The sequence below is a fragment of the Felis catus genome, chromosome B1 (assembly GCF_018350175.1).
Source record: "Felis catus isolate Fca126 chromosome B1, F.catus_Fca126_mat1.0, whole genome shotgun sequence".
In the NCBI taxonomy this organism is placed as follows: Eukaryota; Metazoa; Chordata; class Mammalia; order Carnivora; family Felidae; genus Felis; species Felis catus.
This window is the reverse complement of record NC_058371.1, coordinates 49,357,618-49,375,438: the sequence shown is the minus strand read 5'-3', so window position 1 is coordinate 49,375,438 and position 17,821 is coordinate 49,357,618. Positions and strand designations below refer to the sequence as shown.

Sequence of the window (17,821 nt, the reverse complement as noted above, 5' to 3'; positions counted from 1 at the left end):
CTGTTTCCTTCCCCAAATTAGGGAAGTTTTCAGCTATTGTTTCTTTAAATAAATTCTCTGCCTCCCCTTTCTCTTCTTTTTCTGAGCCTCCTATAATATGAATGTTAGTTATTATGTTTGATGGAGTCACTAAGTTCCTTAAGTCTATTCCAATTTTGCATAATTTTTTTTCCTCTCTTTTGTTCAGCTTGATTACTTTCCATTATTTTGTCTTGTAGGTCATTAATCTGTTCCTCTGCTTCTTCCAGCCTGCTGTTCATTCCATCCAGCATGTTTCTCATTTCATTTATTGAGCCCTTTATCTCTGCTATGTTATTCCTGAAATCTGTGTTAAATATCTCACTCATGTCTTCCAGTCTTTTCTCAAGTCCAGTGAGTATCATTACAATCATTGCTTTAGGTGTGTTACTCATATTTGTTTTGCTTAGATCTCTGGCCATGGCCTTGTCCTGTTCTTTCATTTGGGATAAATTTCTCTGTCTTCTCATTTTGTCTAAGTCTGTGCCTCTTTCTGTATGTAAGGTAAGTCAGCTACATCTCCTGTTCCGAAGGGTAATGGCCTTACGAAGATGAGGTCCTGTACTGCCCTGCTGTGTAGAGTCCACTGTTCCCCAGGGCCAGGTGCTTCTGGGAACGTCTCCAAAATGTGCTGCATTTGGTGTGTTATTTTGTCCTGGCTACTCTATACTTCAGGCCAACTGTCTGCAGAGGCTCTCTTTGCCTTTTGTGAACAGTGTTTGGTCCCTGACCTGAATGTGGTGCGTGTTTTTTTTTTTTTTTCCAGAAAAAGGAATTTTGGCTTTTTATTCCTTTTAAGACTTTCTGTAGTACTTTTTCTTGCTTTACCATTCACTTTGGATTTGCATTACCTCAACTCTGTGGAGATAAGACAAGGACAGAGAGTCCTCATTTAGAAATCATTTCCTAATTTTACATTTTAAGAGTTAATATTTAAAAAAGAAAAACCTTCTTAACCTCCCCAACCCCACACCCACTCCTGAATAATCTAGTTTAACGCAGGCCTATAAATTTTTTCATCAAAAAACACTTAAGTAACAAGAACTGTTGTTTAAAAAATGTAGGGAAATTAAATTTCCAGTCATTTTACCCCTATAACAGATGGAACTCAAGTATTTGATATCAATGGTGTTTCCTTAGCACATCATTTTTTAGTTGTTTTGTTAGCATATTGGCTGAGAGTCTTCTTAATCGCTCTTTTCTTCTCTTTGATACTGTCTATACTCTGGCTTCAGCTCCCATGTGTTTTTGTGGATTCCTTTTACATTCTGAACACCAATTTCTTTCAAGATTTCCTTTACGTACCCCACAAGTTGTTTTGTGATGTCCACCAAATCCTTACGATTGTAATACTGATGTTTCTCAAATGCTGAAAATATCATGTCTAAAACATGTTTATCAGCTTGAGCTCGTTTTCCATCTTTCTTTTTCCTTTCATATTCAATATTGTATTGATGATTAGCAACAGGTTTATAATTCGTTGTCACAACTTTGTCCAGATGTGATAGCCTTACAGGTTTGGAAGATTCTTCTATTTGCAATCTCTTTAATCTCATGTAGTTTTCACTGGCAGCAGGTTGGCATTCAGCTCTTTGTACGACTATTCCTTCCAATGAAAGTTTATTTGATGAGCCTCTCAGTAAAGACTGTTAAGGTCTGTCCTCCAACACTTTGTAAGACAAATGGATGTTCTCTGGAGTGCTGACAGAAGCTGGTTTTCTGCCAATATCGTGACTATTTGCAAGAGCCTCATTCAAAGTAAATGACACCTCAGTCCTTCCTTGATTCTTAGCAATCCGCAGTTTGCCAACTTTACCTCTTTCAGAGGCTTCGGCCCATTGCTGGGACGAGTATTTAGGGAAACTTGATGAGCCATACTCTGGTGTTCTGTTTGGCACCGGTCAAATCGAGTTCTTCAAGTTTGGCCATCAGTCTGTTGACGGTAGAGGCGAATGGGCCAGAGCAGTAGCCCAGGAGCCTGGGGTCCTGTGGCACGAAGGACTGGGGAACTTGGCACGCCGCGACCAGAGGCTGCCTGTGAAGAAGCGGAGTCCACCTGCCAGGATATTGGGAATCCCCAGAAAGCGAATGTGGCATGTTTTAACTAGGTATACTCTGGTCTGCTTGTGAAATGAGACCTGTTGCCATTGCTGCCAGAACGGAGGCTCCACAAAAGTCCCAAGTCAGGAGACACAGTATAAGCAGGAGTATGAGCCAGTCTCCTGGGGGAAGGGACTGGTCATGCCAGGACTGAGGCAAGCAAGGCTGGGAAGGGCAGTTCCCATGGAGTCCAGGGAGGTGGAGCTTGGTGTAGACAAGTTAGGTGGCCAGTATGGGCACTGTGCTGGTTGCTGCAGGTGGCCCTATGCTTATGCTGAGGGATGGGGGGAAGGAAATGGCACTGGCCAGTTCCTTTGTTCCTGGAGGGGTTTCTCCTTGAACTCTGCCTCTCTGGGATATGCTCCAAGATGAGCAAACAACCTCCCCACTGTGTGCCCCACGCACTCTTGATATTGCTGTTTCCATGCTGTACACCACAGGTTGTTTGCCTGCCTTCTAGGAGCAATGCAATGCCTTCTGGGCTCTATCCCAGCCAAGCCCACTGACTTTTAAAATTCCAGGGTTTAAGTCCTGCTGGTTGTAACAACTCCCAAAATTCAGCCCCTCTCACTTTCCAAGACTATTGCTGTGGGGATTTGTTTTCCCTGCAGGCTTCCCTGTGTGACAGTGTTACTCTGTCTCTTGCCTTTCTCTGTGACTGCAGCTCCCTCCCCACCACAGTGGCCATGATCTATTTATCTCCCAAAATGCATCTCCGCACTTCTTACCTTCTTCAGTGTGGCTTCTTCTCTACCTTTAGTTGTATAGCTTGTTTTGCAATTCTTCAGGTCAATTTCTGAGGTACTTGGGATGATTTGATAGTAATCTACTTGTATTTGTGGAACGAGGTGAGTCGAGGGTCCTCCTGCTCTGACATCTTCCAACCTTCCCCTGTACTTCTGATATTTTTAACAGCTCACTCTGATGATATTGTCTTACCTGCACCAAATCCATCCTTGACAAAATATACTAGTTAGGAAATGACTGAATAGTCTAAATAAGAAATAATGAAGGCCAGGGGTGCCTGGGTGGCTCAGTCAGTTAAGCATCCGACTCTTGGTTTTGGTTCAGGTCATGATCTCACAGTTCATGAGTTTGAGCCCTCCAAGAGGCTCTGTGCTGACAGCATGGAGCCTGCTTAGGATTCTGTCTCCCTCTCTCTCTGCCCCTCCCATCTGCTCTCTCTCTCCCTCCTTCTCAAAAGTAAACATTAAGAAAAAAAAAAAAAGGATGGAGGCGAAAACATTCCTACTAGTGGTTGTGGAATGGACAATACATTTCACATCTTTTGGAAACTGAGTGGATGGAGGTACCATGAACTAAGATGGACGAGAAAGACGAATGAGCAATTTCGAAGTTAGTTTTGGTTATGTTATACTTGAGGGTATCCAGGCAGTCAAAAGAGAAATGTTTGATAGACCATTTGACATGAGCCTGAAGCTTAGGGAGAGGTCAGAGCTGGAAGTCAGCACATAACAATACTTAGAAATGTCAATGGATGAGAACACAAGAAAGGGCATGTACAGTACTAAAAACAGTGGAGCCAGGTCCACAGAAAACATCAATTTTCAGAGGCAAGCAGGACAAGAATAGATCTCAAAGAAAGAAATAATCAGAGGTAGGGGGAGAAGGACAGAGAATGGGGTCATGGAAGCCAGGTTTATCAGTCAGGTTGAAAGGTTGCTAAATCTTTGTCTTGCTCAGCAGCAAGCTCATACCTAATGCTGAAAGCTAAGAATAGAAGACTTATCTATAAAGTGTGTTATTTAGAGATATGGAAGTAAATGCCAAGAAATCAGCTAAGAGTTAAAAGTGGTTGAGCTGAAGGGAAAAATGAGAGGTGAAGGGTTTGAAACTATAGTTGACCCTTGAACAAAGCAGGAGTTAGAGGCAATAACACCTCAACTCAGTTGAAAATTTGCATATAACTTTTGACTCCCCCAACACTTAACTACTTGAATAGTCTACTGTTGATTAGAAGCCTTACTGGTAAAAGAAACTATCTATTAATACATATTTTGTATATGTATTATATGCTATATTCTTACAATAAAATAAGCTAGAAAAAAGAAAATATCAAGAAAACCATAAAGAAAATACATTTACAGTACTATATCCGTTGGAAAAAATCTGCCTATTAAGTGGACTCATGCAGTTCAAACCCACGTTGTTCAACTATATTAGTTTTTCTTAAAGAACCCTTTACACCAGGTATGAATAAATAAAACAAAAACACTGAAGTACAAAGGAGAAGAGACCAGGATTGGTGATACATTGTGTATAAAATTTTAGGGTTTAATTAGCCACAAATGTAATATAATCCAGGAGATATGGCCACCAAATAAGTCAACATAAACTGTAATTACTACAAGTATAATACTCCCATCCAAATAACAGACTGAAGTTCTATGATCATATCAGGAACACACAATTCAATTTTGAGTACCATGTTTTAAGAGGGTCCAAATCGTATCTTTCACACTTATTCTTTGTATCCTACAGCCCCTACCCTAATTCCAGCTCTTAACACATTTCACACCTAGATTAAACCAAGAGTATCTTAAATGGTCTTTTTGGCTCCAAGCTACTCTACATCTTGTAACAAAATTTTCCGAAAATCTGTTTTGTTCATATATCACTCTCCTTCTCAAATATCTTGAACAGTTTCTTATTATCCAGCTTCTTTGCAGGACATTTAAGATCTTTTATAAGTTGATCCCAAACTAACTCTTCAACCTAATGTCCTGCTGCTTTCTCAAATGAATGATCAACTCTAGTCAGTCTGAGGTACTCATTGTTCCCTGCACATACCATACCTCTTATAACATCTCTATCTGCGCCTTAGTTCCCTGTGCCCTTGCTCCCATTACTCAAGACTGCTCTTCTCTGTTTATATGAGCACTATTTATATGCCAAGCAAATGCCATGCCTTCTGTTGGGCTTTCCCTAGTCTCTTTTACTACCAGGCCACCTTTTCCTCTGGATTTCCATAGAGCTCCCAATTATGTTAGTTGCTTCACAAATACCATATATAGAATGACTGTGCACCATTAACTATCTTTTATATTTATTTATCTTTTAAAGTTTATTTTGAGAGAGAGCGAGCGAGCATGAGCAGGGGAGGGGCAAAGAAAGAGGGAGAGAGAATTCCAAGCAGGTTCCATGCTGCCAGCACAGAGCCCAACGCGGTGCTCAATCTCACAAACCATGAAATTATGACCTGAGCCAATATCAAGAGTTGGACACTTAACCAACTGAGCTACCCAGGTGCCCTCATTAACTACCTTTTAAAAGTAACTTCTACAGGGGTGCATGGGTGGCTCAGTCGGTTGAGCATCCAACTTCAGCTCAGGTCATGATCTCACACTCCATGAGTTCGAGCCCCGCGTCTGGCTCTGTGCTGACAGCTCAGAGCCTGGAGCCCACTTCAGATTCTGTGTCTCCCCTTCTCTCTGCCCCTCCCCTGCTCATGCTCTGTCTCAAAAATAAATAAAAACATTAAAAAATAAAGTAACTTTTACAAGTATCTATTGTATTGAAAGCCATGAGCTTAAAATGGCCAATAATATTTATCATATTGTGACAGTCACCAAGCCTCAATTTATACTTTTAAGGACATAAAAACATCATCTACTCCTTTAAGCACAATAAATGTTTTTCCTCACTATGCCCTCATAACATTCTGCACAGGTCTCTACTGTAGCACATGTTAAAATATATGAATTTTATTAAACCAAATCCTTCATTTTCACCTAACTGCATATTACCCGGAGGCAAGGATTTCTGGCAGAGCAGAAACACAACCAATGTTTCGTAAATCAAACCACTTACCCCACTGGCAGTTCTGATGGGTTTTGCCTTTAACTTGGGGACCAAAACCTTTCGATACTGAGGTGGGACTGCAGCAATGATATCCACCAGGCGGGGCTGTGCTGAAAGGCCATATTTAGCAGCTGTCCTGGTTTTCACCCTGAAAGTAAAGCATCCATCATTATCAAGATCATAAGATTTCAAGACAATCTACCAAAAGAATGACCTATAAATAACACTATCAACTCCTGTCATCCCCCTATCCTTTCACCAGGTGACAACACTGGCTTTAACATTTGTTGAACAACAGGAGCATAGAAGAAAATCAGGAAAATGCATCAATAACCTCTTCTTACCCTGGAGTACCAGAAAGAAAACAAGATGACTACAGAAAGGGTCCCAGGATAGTGACAGAAGGTAGGTCTCATTCAAATTAGTGCTCCAGCTTCATAGAATTCTACCCTTTTCTCAACCTTAACACCATAGCATCTAGGATCAGGGTAATTCTGTTGCAAGGGACTGTTCACTATATTGTAGGATGTTTAGCAGCATCACTGGCCTCTACTCACCAGCACCCCACTTCCCTTTGTAACAACTAAAAAACATCTTCTGACATTAAGAAATGTCCCCTGGGATGGTGGGGGGAGGGGGGGAGAATGCCTGGTTGTAAGCCATGGTCTTAGACCAAAAATAAAAACAATCAAAAAACAATTTAAAGGAAAGGTATGCAGAACCAAACAGGAAATAAGGTACATACATTTTTAAAAGTGTTTTAAAATGTATTCTAAAATATTATAAACAACAGAACATAAAACATAAATACACTTTAACATTTAGGAAGCAAACACTTGTGTTACTACACTCCAAGAAACAGAAAATGATCAGGACTTCAGAGGATCCATTTATCCCTTCCTGACTGTAACTCTATCCCTAATCCCTAGAAATAACCTTTAGTACAACTAATAATTCCTTGCTTTTCTCTACAGTTGAATCGGTTTCTTGTTTCTTTGCTGCTAGCAAACCCTAACAGTCACCTTAATTTCTGGTTTTAGTCCATCTAAAATTATTGTGAGGTGTTTGCATCATTTTCAACAACTGTTAACCCAGTACCTGATTCGTAGAGAGAACCTAAGTACTTGGTATGCCAGGAAGTAATAAGGCATAGTTGTTTCATGCCCTATGTTGGCATGTTTGCAGACAGGCATGCACAAAAATAAATGTGTAAGTGATAAAAACCTATGTGATACAACACACATACAATAATGAATGTGTTCAAAGCTCAAGAAAGGATCCCACTGTGTGCTGGGGAGACAGTCATGGAAAACAGGCACAGAAAAGAGTTGGCTTCAGACAGGCAGTAAAGACATGGTGATGCCACTGAGAGCAAATAGGTGGGCTTATGTGAAGTAGGAATGCACATATTTTAAAATATATGGGTAGATCTGACAGAAAGCAGATTTTCATGGTAAAGGTACAGAAATTTAAAAAGTTGGGATAGTTGAAGCCAGATGGAGAGACTTTACATAATGGGTTGAGGAATTTGCACTTGATTCCATAAACACTGGGGACATGCTGAAAGTTTCTGTACAGGGAAATGACATGATACAAGATAAAACAAGGAACAATTAACCCAGTAAGGGATAAAAAGAGGCTGAAAGTATTAGCTACTGCAGTAGTCTAGAATTAAGTTTAAAAAGAGATGGTTAGGGAGTTGGCAGTGGAAATGAAAGGGAGAGTCATGATGAAGAGAGTAGATAAAGTTAAATCCTAATTGGACCTAACAAAACAATTTGAAGAGGACACTAGAGTTTCAAGCCTGGGTGAAGGTTAACACAATCAGGCAAAGAGGACATCTGCATAGGGGCTGGTTTTAAGATGTTAGCGTTTACTTTAGATGTGCTAAATTAAAGAAACTGACAAAAACAAACAAAAAGTAGGAATGTTCACTAGAAATAAAAGACTTGTATAATTAGGGGGATAGCCAACACAGACAGAAAAGAAACTTCTAAACACATGGTAGAAAAATCAGTAAACTATAATCTCATAGTCAAGAAAGGATAGTTACTTATTTACTCCTTTAGCAAAAGTTTATTAAGTGCAATATTCCAAGGAAGTGAAAAAACACTGAAGTATCTCAAGTAACAGAAAATAGTCTTTTTTTTTTTTATTAAAAATTTTTTTTTTCAACGTTTATTTTTGGGACAGAGAGAGACAGAGCATGAACGGGCGAGGGACAGAGAGAGAGGGAGACACAGAATCGGAAACAGGCTCCAGGCTCTGAGCCATCAGCCCAGAGCCCGACGCGGGGCTCGAACTCACGGACCGCGAGATCGTGACCTGGCTGAAGTCAGACGCCTAACCGACTGCGCCACCCAGGTGCCCCCAGAAAATAGTCTTTAAAAAAAAGTCATGTGTGTGTGGTGATTAGATCACTGGTGAGTCACCTGAGAGCAGGGAGAAAACTCTTTCATTAGAGCGGATCTATATAGTGAATATCTAATGAAAAAAAAAGATGCAGAGATGAAGGTCTACTCTTATTTGAGGATGTAGCAAAGTCAACACTGAATGTGACTGTGGAAAGGAAATAGATGAACATGTCGAAGAGGCTGTAAAGTAGGAAAAGATCATGGACCTCAGAGGGAGTATTTTCATGAGAGACAGCTGCTGCTACTTCTGAGACAGTAGGAAGAGAACAAGGATGTAAAGTAATGCAGCACAGAAGATAACATGGGCTCTGGAGACAGACGATCTAATTCCAAATCTCAGTTCTGCCGATTACTGAGACAGTAATCTGTCTCAGATTACACATCTGTCAAATGAGGGTGATATAAGTACCTACCTCACACAGTTTTTCAGAGGACTGAGTTAATACAGACAATGAACTACTAACAGTGATTGGACCTTAGTAAGCATCCAATAAATATTAGGAGCTATTAATATTATTAGGCTATGAGAGAATTTTGCCATAAATGAGTGACAGGGCAGGGTAGAAAGCTAAATTTTCAACTAAAAACTAAAACATGAGACAGAAAACAAGAAGTATTTGATAATTTCATTAAAAAGGCCTACCACCTAAGAATAGGATTGCCTTTTTTTTTTTTTTTTAATAAATCCACTTACTTATTTAGGTCGATGTCTTTCCCCTGTTCGTGGGCTTCAATTAGTTGTTTAATAACATCTCCTATGGTCAGCATCATTAGCTCAGCAGGGCTGAGATCTCCTGGAAAGATATTTAACAGTGTTAAAAATCATACTACTCAGTAAAGATATTTGTAATTATTTTTTCTTTCCAAAATTTTCCCAACCATCCCAGATGAATAGCTCAAGTTTACAAGACACCAACCTCTACAATTTAAAGTTTGATCATATCTTTTGTATCTTTAATTAAAACAAAACTGGCCTCACCTATATATGGGAAAAACTCATTCTAGAAGCACATATACTATAAAAATGTCAGAACCTAACTGCATGAGAAAGCACCAAAGTGGTTAAAATAACTTCCCTTTATCTCCAGAATTATAATTACCTTTGGATGCATTACTTCATCTTACTCTCAGAATAGAATGCAGTAGATAGAACAGAAATATTTGCTTGTTTTGTGAAAATGCTACCAAGGGGTAACAGTGAAACTCAAATCCAGGTATCCACAGAAGTAATATTACAAAGCAATGCAATACTACTTTGTAATACAAAGGATGTTAGTTCTACACTTGTACAGGGATCTTACTGCATCTTTAAGATATAGTCTGTTCACCATCACGACCTCCTGGCAACCGACACTTCTGTTCTCATCTAAAAGGCAATAGCAGAAGCTGACATGTTTTTACTTGACCCCATCCCAATTACGGTTGATTGGTGCAAGGATGGGCACCTCTCCAGATCAGGCAAATCTGAGCTCTTTTCTCAAGGCAAAAACTGCCAGTCTCCAGTGATAAAAGCTGTGAGACTGCAGCTTGGGAACTGCCAGCAAACATACTTCTAGCCTGTAGAGAAAGCTAGTTGCACGTGCAAAGATGATGGAGTCATCAGAAAAAACTACAGATGAGAAAGCCCTGGCATTTATGGAGCCCTTTCATTTACTTTATCTCATTTGAAACCACACAACACTACAAGGTGGACATTGTTAGTCCCTTTTACAGATGTTAAAAATTAAGGGAAGTTAAGATGTCATTGTAAATGGCATAGTTAAGACTCAAATCCAGGTGTTTTCTCCACAACTTCCACGCTTTTTTTTCACTGTACCAAGCTGCCTCTAATTTAATGAAGCAAAGCTAACACAACGTGAGAGAAAAAAGTCCATGTACAATCAAAGGCTAAATGCTTTCCAAATCATGTAATTCAGCACTCCAGAGTGCCAAAAAAGGCACTTCAAGGACATGTAATAGAAGATTGATGATGGTGGTGATGGAAGAAGGGGGAGAAGGAGGAGAGGAAGGAAAGGGAGGGTTTCTTTCTTCATTAAGCCAAAGTAGCTCGGCTTTCACCTGTTTAATATATTGAAACACTATGTAATAATTAATTTGGAGAGGAAAAGGAGATTCAAGACATAAAAATAAAGATTTTAAAAACGAATTGTATAGCTCTTGAGTATATCAAAACTTAACTAGAGAAGTAAATTAGTAAGGAAAGGCTTTATGGGGGAAATGGCATGGGGGTCTGTGAAGAAAGGGCAAAAGTGGACAAGCAAAACAGAGGGCAATCCAGAAGGAACAGTGCCAGGTATAGGAATTACCTACCTTTGTGTGAAGGAGTGTTGCCTAACTAGAATATAGCCTTTCTGACAAGGCTCAATAAAAAACATAGTACAGGGTACGCTGACTACTAGGCAAGTCGTTTAAATGGACTGGATAATTATATAATCTCAAATCTGGCAGTAGAAAGAGGAAAGTCGTGTTTAAAAAAATAAGTATACAAAGAAAATGATACAAAAATGATTCAGAAGGTGAAAAGAATACATATTAAGTAAAAGGCTCTAGAAAGGCAACAATGAAAAAATAACCCACAAAGATTTAAAGTAAAAACACTTGGACAATAGGTTCCTGTACCCAGCCTCCAACATTCACTGGTTATGTGATAATGGGAAGATCAATGACTTCTGTACCCCCATTTCCTTGCCTGCAAAATTGGGATAATACAATACATATTTGACAAGACTATTGTAAGAATCAACTGAAATAACATTATAGGAAAGCCAAAGTACTAGTCAGATACTAGTTATTGATGAAGGTGGGTTAGGACGATGATGGCCAAAATGATGACTAATAAACTATTTCAGGAGGCAGGACTTCAGCAACAGGTGAAGAGTGTAAAGCGGTCTGGCCTGCCAGGCAGAGGAGCAAGGCAGAGGAAGAAGATTTGGGACATGTAGTTTGATGCCACAGGACAACTGAAGGTAACCTGGACATTTGGAACTGTTTTTCCCATTAATGGCAGTTGATGCCCAAAGCCATAGTGATAAAGATTTAAACAAACAAAAAAAAATTGTGGTTTTTTTGGGTGCACACCGACAGCCTGACCATCAGTTCCAATTCCCATGTATAATTTTGGACTGGGAACGTTACTTAACTCTGAATCTCAGCTGCATCTTCCGTAAAGGGGAAATGATACCGACTTCAGAATTATTAGCAAAGGCTCAATAAATAGCTTTTACTATGACAACCACCAATCATTATTAGACTGCTCAACTGAGTGTACAGAGACAAGTTTAGAACTTGTGAGAAAATACTTGAAATTTGACTCCATCCTGTTGAAAACGAAAGATGGAATTGCTCCCGGCCAATTCAGAAGGTAATATAAATCGGGAAGAACTGTATGACTGTCCCACAACCAAGGACTGAGTTTTCCTTTCTTTTTCTTTCTTTCTTTTTTTAACTAAAACAACAGGTTAAACGTACCATAAAATCTTAGCAAATTAAGAGACCTGAGAGCACGTTAAATCGACCAACCACGTTGACTCCTTGTAAGGCATACCTTGGAATAAAGCTTTTCCTGCCATCTATGCAAAAGACACCAAGTGACTGCCAAAAAAGAACAGAGTAACGGCAGGCTAGCTTAAAATGCACAATATGTAAAACGAGAAGACAGAGGACTGGAGCCGACACACAGACTGACCCTAAGGTGGCAGAGCGACTGGCTGAGGCAGAGGATTCCCGCGGGAAAAACTGCTTTCAGCACCTGACCGCCAAGGTGTTCGCCCCTCCCCTACTACCCCGCAAACCCGCCCGCTTCTCCCTCCCTTCCGCACCTTTCCGCTTCTGCCTCATTTCTCCGCGGTAGTCGTAGCTGCTACCATACACGCCGTGGCTAACAACTCAGACCTCAGGCAAAGTTGACAGCCACAAAGCAACCCCAGCCTGTCGTAAAACGACGGTCAACATATCGTAAAGCTGTTCCCAGAAGACGGCGCGCGCAGAGGCCCGCCCCGCCCCCCAGCGGCGGCTCGCGCAGCTGCAGGGGGCGGAGAGAATCTCCAGCCCAAGCTGCTCCTGCCTCGGATCTAAAGGCTGTAGAATGGGATCCTCTAAACGCCGAGGAGCGCTTGGGCGCTAGAAAGCTCGACCTGGATGGACAGTAGAGCGGCCGGACAGTGCTTATGTACAGAGGCTACGCCAGGCTTATTTAGAGAGGCTCCGTTTTATCTATTGCGTTTTTAAGCTAGCCTACCCTTACTCTCTAACTTTTTGGCAGTCACTTGGTGTCTTTTGCATAGATGGCAGGAAAATGAGAGTGTGAATGGGGATGTCTCTAAATACGGGTACTTGAGCCCAGGGTCCGCCTTCTCCAGGGAGGCTGGGCTGGAACCTCGGTGGGAGATATTTCGAGGATGAGCCCGCTAGTGTGGTGTAAACTAAATCCAGGGCCTGGTGGCTATTATCATATTTACACTGGAGATTCCCAAGCTTGGCTGCGTATTAGAATCACCTAGAGAGTAGTGAAATATTCCAGTGCCCAGATCACATACCATACCAAATTAAATATCAAGGGGTAGAGCCAGTCATGTTTTAAAGATCCTTGGGTGAGTCCAATGTGCAGCAAAGTTTGGGAACTACTGAACGAGACCAGAAATGATCGTAACTTGAATCGGAGGAGTAAGCTGTAGAGATGATGAGAAGTGTTCAGATTCTGAAAACATTTTGGAGATTTCAACACGATTTCCCGACAGACCAGATATGGGATGTGAGAGAAATAAAGACATCAACATCAAGCTTTTGGATCAAGGTACTGGAACCATATACTTGCCATTAGCTGAAACGGAGAAATCTGTAGGCAGAGTGGGGTTTTGAGGGGGGTGTAAGGAGGTCAATTTGGATATGTTGTATTTGGGATGCCTAGTTAGCAGTAAGGCATGAAAAAGGTTCAGGCTGTACATGCCAAATGAGAGTTATAAGTATATAGGTGAAATTTAAAGCTATGAAACAAGGTGAATGTAGAAAAGAAAGAGAAGACTAAAGACAAAGCTTTGGGGCATTCTAATCCTAGCAGGTTGAGAAGGGGAATAACCAGCAAAGGAAGGTGAGGTGGTGCCCCCAGGGAGTTTAGAAGAAAACTAAGAGAGGTGCGGTTACCTGGAAAACAAGCGAAAGGGTGTTGAGGAGGGAGTGACCTACTGGGTCAAAGGCTGCTGAAGGATCAAGTCAGACGAGGGTCGAAAGTTGACTAAGATCAATGGAGACTTTGACAAGAACAGTTTTATGAAACTGTAGATGTGAAGGCTTGACTATAGAAGGTTTATGATAGATTGAGAGGGGAGGAATTTGAGAGAGTGAGTTTACACAACTCGAGGGATTTTGCCTTCAAGAAGTACAGAGAAATGGGGTTGTAGCTGGATGAGAAAATGGTGTCAAAGGAAGTGTTTATTAAAACAATAAATAACATCCAGTTTTTATGTCAATGGGAATAATCCAATGGAGAGTGAAAAATTTTTTAAATGTTTTTTTAATGTTTATTTATTTTTGAGAGAGAGACATGGAGGGGCAGAGAGAGAAGGAGTCACAGAATCCGAAGCAGGCTCCAGGTTCTGAGCTATCAGCACAGAGCCCGACACGGGGCTCGAACTCACGGACTGTGAGATCATGACCTGACCTGAAGTCGGACGCTTAACTGACCGAACCACCCAGGCGCCCCAAGAGTGAAAATTTAATGAATTACAAGAGGAAGGTACTCTTCTTAGCACTGCAGTTGGAGAGAAGGGATGGAATCTGGTGCACAGGGGAAGGGATTCCCTTTTGATGGGTGCCTGGATAGTTCATCTATTAACAGGAAGGCAGAGCACCTGAATATAGACTGATGGAAGTTTTCTTTCAATTGCTTCAATGTTTCCAGTGAATTCAATGAAAATGCAGCCTGGTAGCTTCCCCACACTTTTAACAGACCTAGCATTCAGGTGTCCAATACAGGTATCAAGGACCACCATAAAGAAACCCAAGCAGCTTTAAAAATGATCAAAATTAATTTTAGTCATTAGGTATTTTAGTAGTGCCTCTGATTTTGAATACGGTTAACTGTTGAAGCAAAGAAACAGCCAGTAGGGGGAGAGCTAAGCATACGTGACATGAACAGAAGATTAAGGTGTAATTTTGCCCAGAAAGAGAAGTAAAGATCCAACATTAATGATGATAGTCACGTTGATTTTCTTTGCTTTGAGCTTTATACCGGTATTTCTATGGTTTTCTTATGGACGAGGCATATCATCTTGCTAAAAGTTCAAAACAACTTTTGAGATCACAGTGTAAATATTTATTTATAATTCTTGACCTCTTTGCTTTCTGAATCCCCACTTTGGAATAAAAAATACCTACAGTTACTGAGAATTACCCTAGTAACAACCGAGTCCGCCTTTGAAGGTCAAACGTAACCTGAAGCTGAAGGTTAAAAAAAAATAGCTTTTTCCCTATACTTGATGTGATTGTTTGGGTTGCCAAATACAGTAGAGTAGGTTCTACTTTCTTGTCCATTGGACAGCACTTTTTAAATATTTGTTTTTCTGGTTTAAAAAATATGAATATAAAATTAAGTTCCAGAAAGAGTTCTTTAAAACTGTATGACGGGCACCTGGGTGGCTCAGTTGGTTGAGCAGCTGACTTCAACTCAGTCATGATCTCATGGTTCCTGAGTTCGAGCCCCACATCAGGCTCTGTGCTGACAGCTCAGAGCCTGGAGCCTGCTTTGGATTCTGTGTCTCCCTCTCTCTCTGCCCCTCCCCCTTGCGCTCTGTTTCTCTCTCTCTCTCTCTCTCTCTCTCTCTCTCTCTCTCTCTCTCAAATATTCAAAATTTTTTTTTAAAAAAAACTATGACACTTATTTCTGCAATCAAACAACCTAGCGTTGTTTGGGTTTTGGTGAGTTCCAAGACTTTGTTATCAAGAATCGGTTTATCTTCACCATCTCACGTCATCCATCTTACCCAGTTGTCTTTGTATTTGGGGGTGTGGGAACCAGTGCATTGTCTCTCTTGGGACTGGGGCATTTTTCCTAACTGCTCAAGTAAGTTAGATCCATCAGAATAAGTTTTCTCCTCAAAGAAAGGATGCTGCAGGGTTGATGGTGCAATTTATTTAGAAAGAATAAAAATGACTAATATCTGCCTGCTTGTAGGAATAGAGCAGAGAAGAATGTAAGATTCCCCAATTCACACACAATTCAAGTTTAAATGAAAGGGGAAAATAGCGTGAATCAGTTTCTGAAGGAGGAGATTGTCATAAATAACCCTCAAATGGCAAATCAGTTTCACTTCTGCTTGGGTGAATTTGGCTTGTGACTGTGGCCACAAAGGGTATATACCCCAGCTGGTTTCACAAAGCTATACTAAGGCAAAGAAACAGCTACCATATCCTTTGTGGACTCCTAGAGCTGAAGCAGATAAAGTGACATCTGGTAAGTTGTATTTCTTATGTAATTTATGCTGTAACTTATGGTTGATTTAAGAAACAGGCTTTCGATTTACCGAAACATTGAGAAGATAGTACTGAGAGTCCCCATATAACCCACACCCAAGTTCCTCTCTTATCTTACGTGAGTCTGGTACATTTGTCACAATTAGTGAACAAATATCAATAACATTAATATAAACTAAGGGCTGTACTCTATTCAGATATTCTTAGTTTTTATCTGCTGTCCTTTTTGTGTTCTAGGACACACATTACAGGTAGTGGTCATGTCTCCTTAGGCTCCCCTTGGCTGTGACAAGTTTCTCAGACTGTCTTTGCTTTGATGATCTTGATGGTTTTGAGGAGTAGTGGTCAGATCACCTGTAGGATTAACCTTTATTGAACTTTGTCTGCTTTTCTCATGATTGGACTGGAGTGATGGGTTTACGGGAGGAAGATCCCAGAGTTAAAGTGCTGCTGTCATCAGATCACATCAAGGTACATACAGACAACATGATCTATGACTGTTAATGTTGACCTTCATCACCTGGCTGAGGCATGTCTGTCAGGTTTCTCTACTGGAAAATTCCTCTTTTCCCCTCCTTCCATACTGCCCTCTTTGGAAGGAAATCGCTCTGCAAAGCCCACACATAAAGAGTGGGGAGTTATGCTCCCTGTCCTCGAGGGTGGAGTATCTACATAAATTATTTGGAATTTTTCTGTATGGAAGACTTGTTTCCTCTCCCTCTCTTAATCTTCTTAAAGTAATTTTTTTTTTCATGAAGTAAAGTGGGTTTTACTTTCTTTGTTGGTTTAAGTGAACTTTAAGGCTAATGCAAAGACCAATGAACTAGAATCTGGAAAATCAAGTTTTAGCTTGAATTTTACATAAGGGTATGATCTCCGGCCAGTCACTAAATTTTCTCCCTTCCAGAAACACAGCAATTTCAGTCATCATTAGGGGTAGTATTAATGTCATCTTATGCCTCATTAGCTTTGGCAAGCTTGGGGGAGCAGTATGAGAGGATTTGAATTCATTTTGTTAGAACCTGATAAGGCACATTATGAAAATATCTGCTTCTTTTACTTACCTATTCATCCAGGGGAGAAGGAAGGAAAAAATCATGCAATCCAATAACTCCCTTACCGTAGCTACCCCTGGGGGCTGTGCTTCTCAGGTTGCACACATTAGTTCATGTATTAATGCTGAAAATATAACTCTTGTCCTTTGGGGGTTCGAAGGCCCTTGTTTCACTTTTGCTTCTGAGCTAATGTGTTTAAATTGCTTTTTTGGCACATACCTAGTTTGGAAGAGCAGTGCAATGTCCAATAAGTGGTTACGACGTGTTGCCAATACTAAAGGTACTTAAAACTTAAAAAGAAGGGAAATAAATCCTAAATATCACCAACATTCCACAAGTTTATTAAGAATCTCCTTTTCCTTATTTCATACTCCAGCCCACCCCCCTGTGGGAGGAGGACAAGACCTTCACCAAGGGTTCTTGAAGGATGATGAGTTAGAACTCACAAGGTGATTGATCAGTGTGGACAAGAATGGAGTCAGTTTATCAGTTAAGGTGGCATATGTACCCTCAAAACTAGAGACCTGGCCCAGGTGAACACTAGTACTGACTTCTAGTTTAACTGTCTTCACCAAATATTCTAAAAATAAACGACATTTGTAAACATGCTGAAGTGCCTGCAGACCAACTGTGCATACAATATTACATTTAATCCGGGTATGTATTATATTTAATCCAGTGAACTCCTGACACAGGTATCTTTATATTCAAATTTTCTAAGAGGGGTAGGTGATTTGATCAGTGTTACATTGAAGCCCTGGAGTGTGATCCCCAAATTCAGGCATTCTGACTCCAAATCCGGAGTAATGTCCATTACATTTTGGCATGTAAGCCCTGTGTGTGCAAACACCCTCCCCATTTTGTTCCCTGATGTATTACCAGCACCCAGAACAGTGCATGGCACGTAATAGACACTCAGCAATTATTTGAATAGATGTATGAATG

General features: G+C 40.6%; 2 protein-coding genes and 1 pseudogene across 14 annotated transcripts in view; 1 reads left to right on the top strand and 2 right to left on the bottom strand.

Moving 5' to 3' along the window:
- ELP3 (elongator acetyltransferase complex subunit 3) overlaps positions 1-12,323 on the bottom strand; it is a 95,869-nt gene extending 83,546 nt beyond the window's left edge. The window contains exons 1-3 of one of the 2 annotated variants that reach the window (XM_045055611.1): positions 12,173-12,323; positions 9,049-9,148; positions 5,950-6,088 (exon numbers count right to left, since the gene is read on the bottom strand). In XM_045055611.1, the coding sequence (XP_044911546.1) occupies positions 5,950-6,088; positions 9,049-9,148; positions 12,173-12,191 (258 nt within the window). In that variant the 5' untranslated portion in view covers positions 12,192-12,323. The remainder of the gene's footprint in view (positions 1-5,949; positions 6,089-9,048; positions 9,149-12,172) is intronic. The other variant, XM_019828610.2, reaches the window with a different exon arrangement.
- Positions 212-3,239, bottom strand: LOC101094262 (annotated as a pseudogene).
- Positions 12,324-12,367: 44 nt separating the features above from the next.
- NUGGC (nuclear GTPase, germinal center associated) overlaps positions 12,368-17,821 on the top strand; it is a 56,325-nt gene continuing 50,871 nt past the window's right edge. For 3 of the 12 annotated variants that reach the window (XM_019828607.3, XM_019828604.3, XM_003984831.5), the window contains exon 1: positions 12,370-13,146. The gene's annotated coding sequence lies outside the window, so the exon portion shown is untranslated. Of the gene's footprint in view, positions 13,147-13,949; positions 14,086-15,549; positions 15,802-16,106; positions 16,293-17,821 lie in introns of those variants that run through there. The other 9 variants (XM_019828605.3, XM_045055608.1, XM_019828602.3 and 6 more) reach the window with 6 other exon arrangements.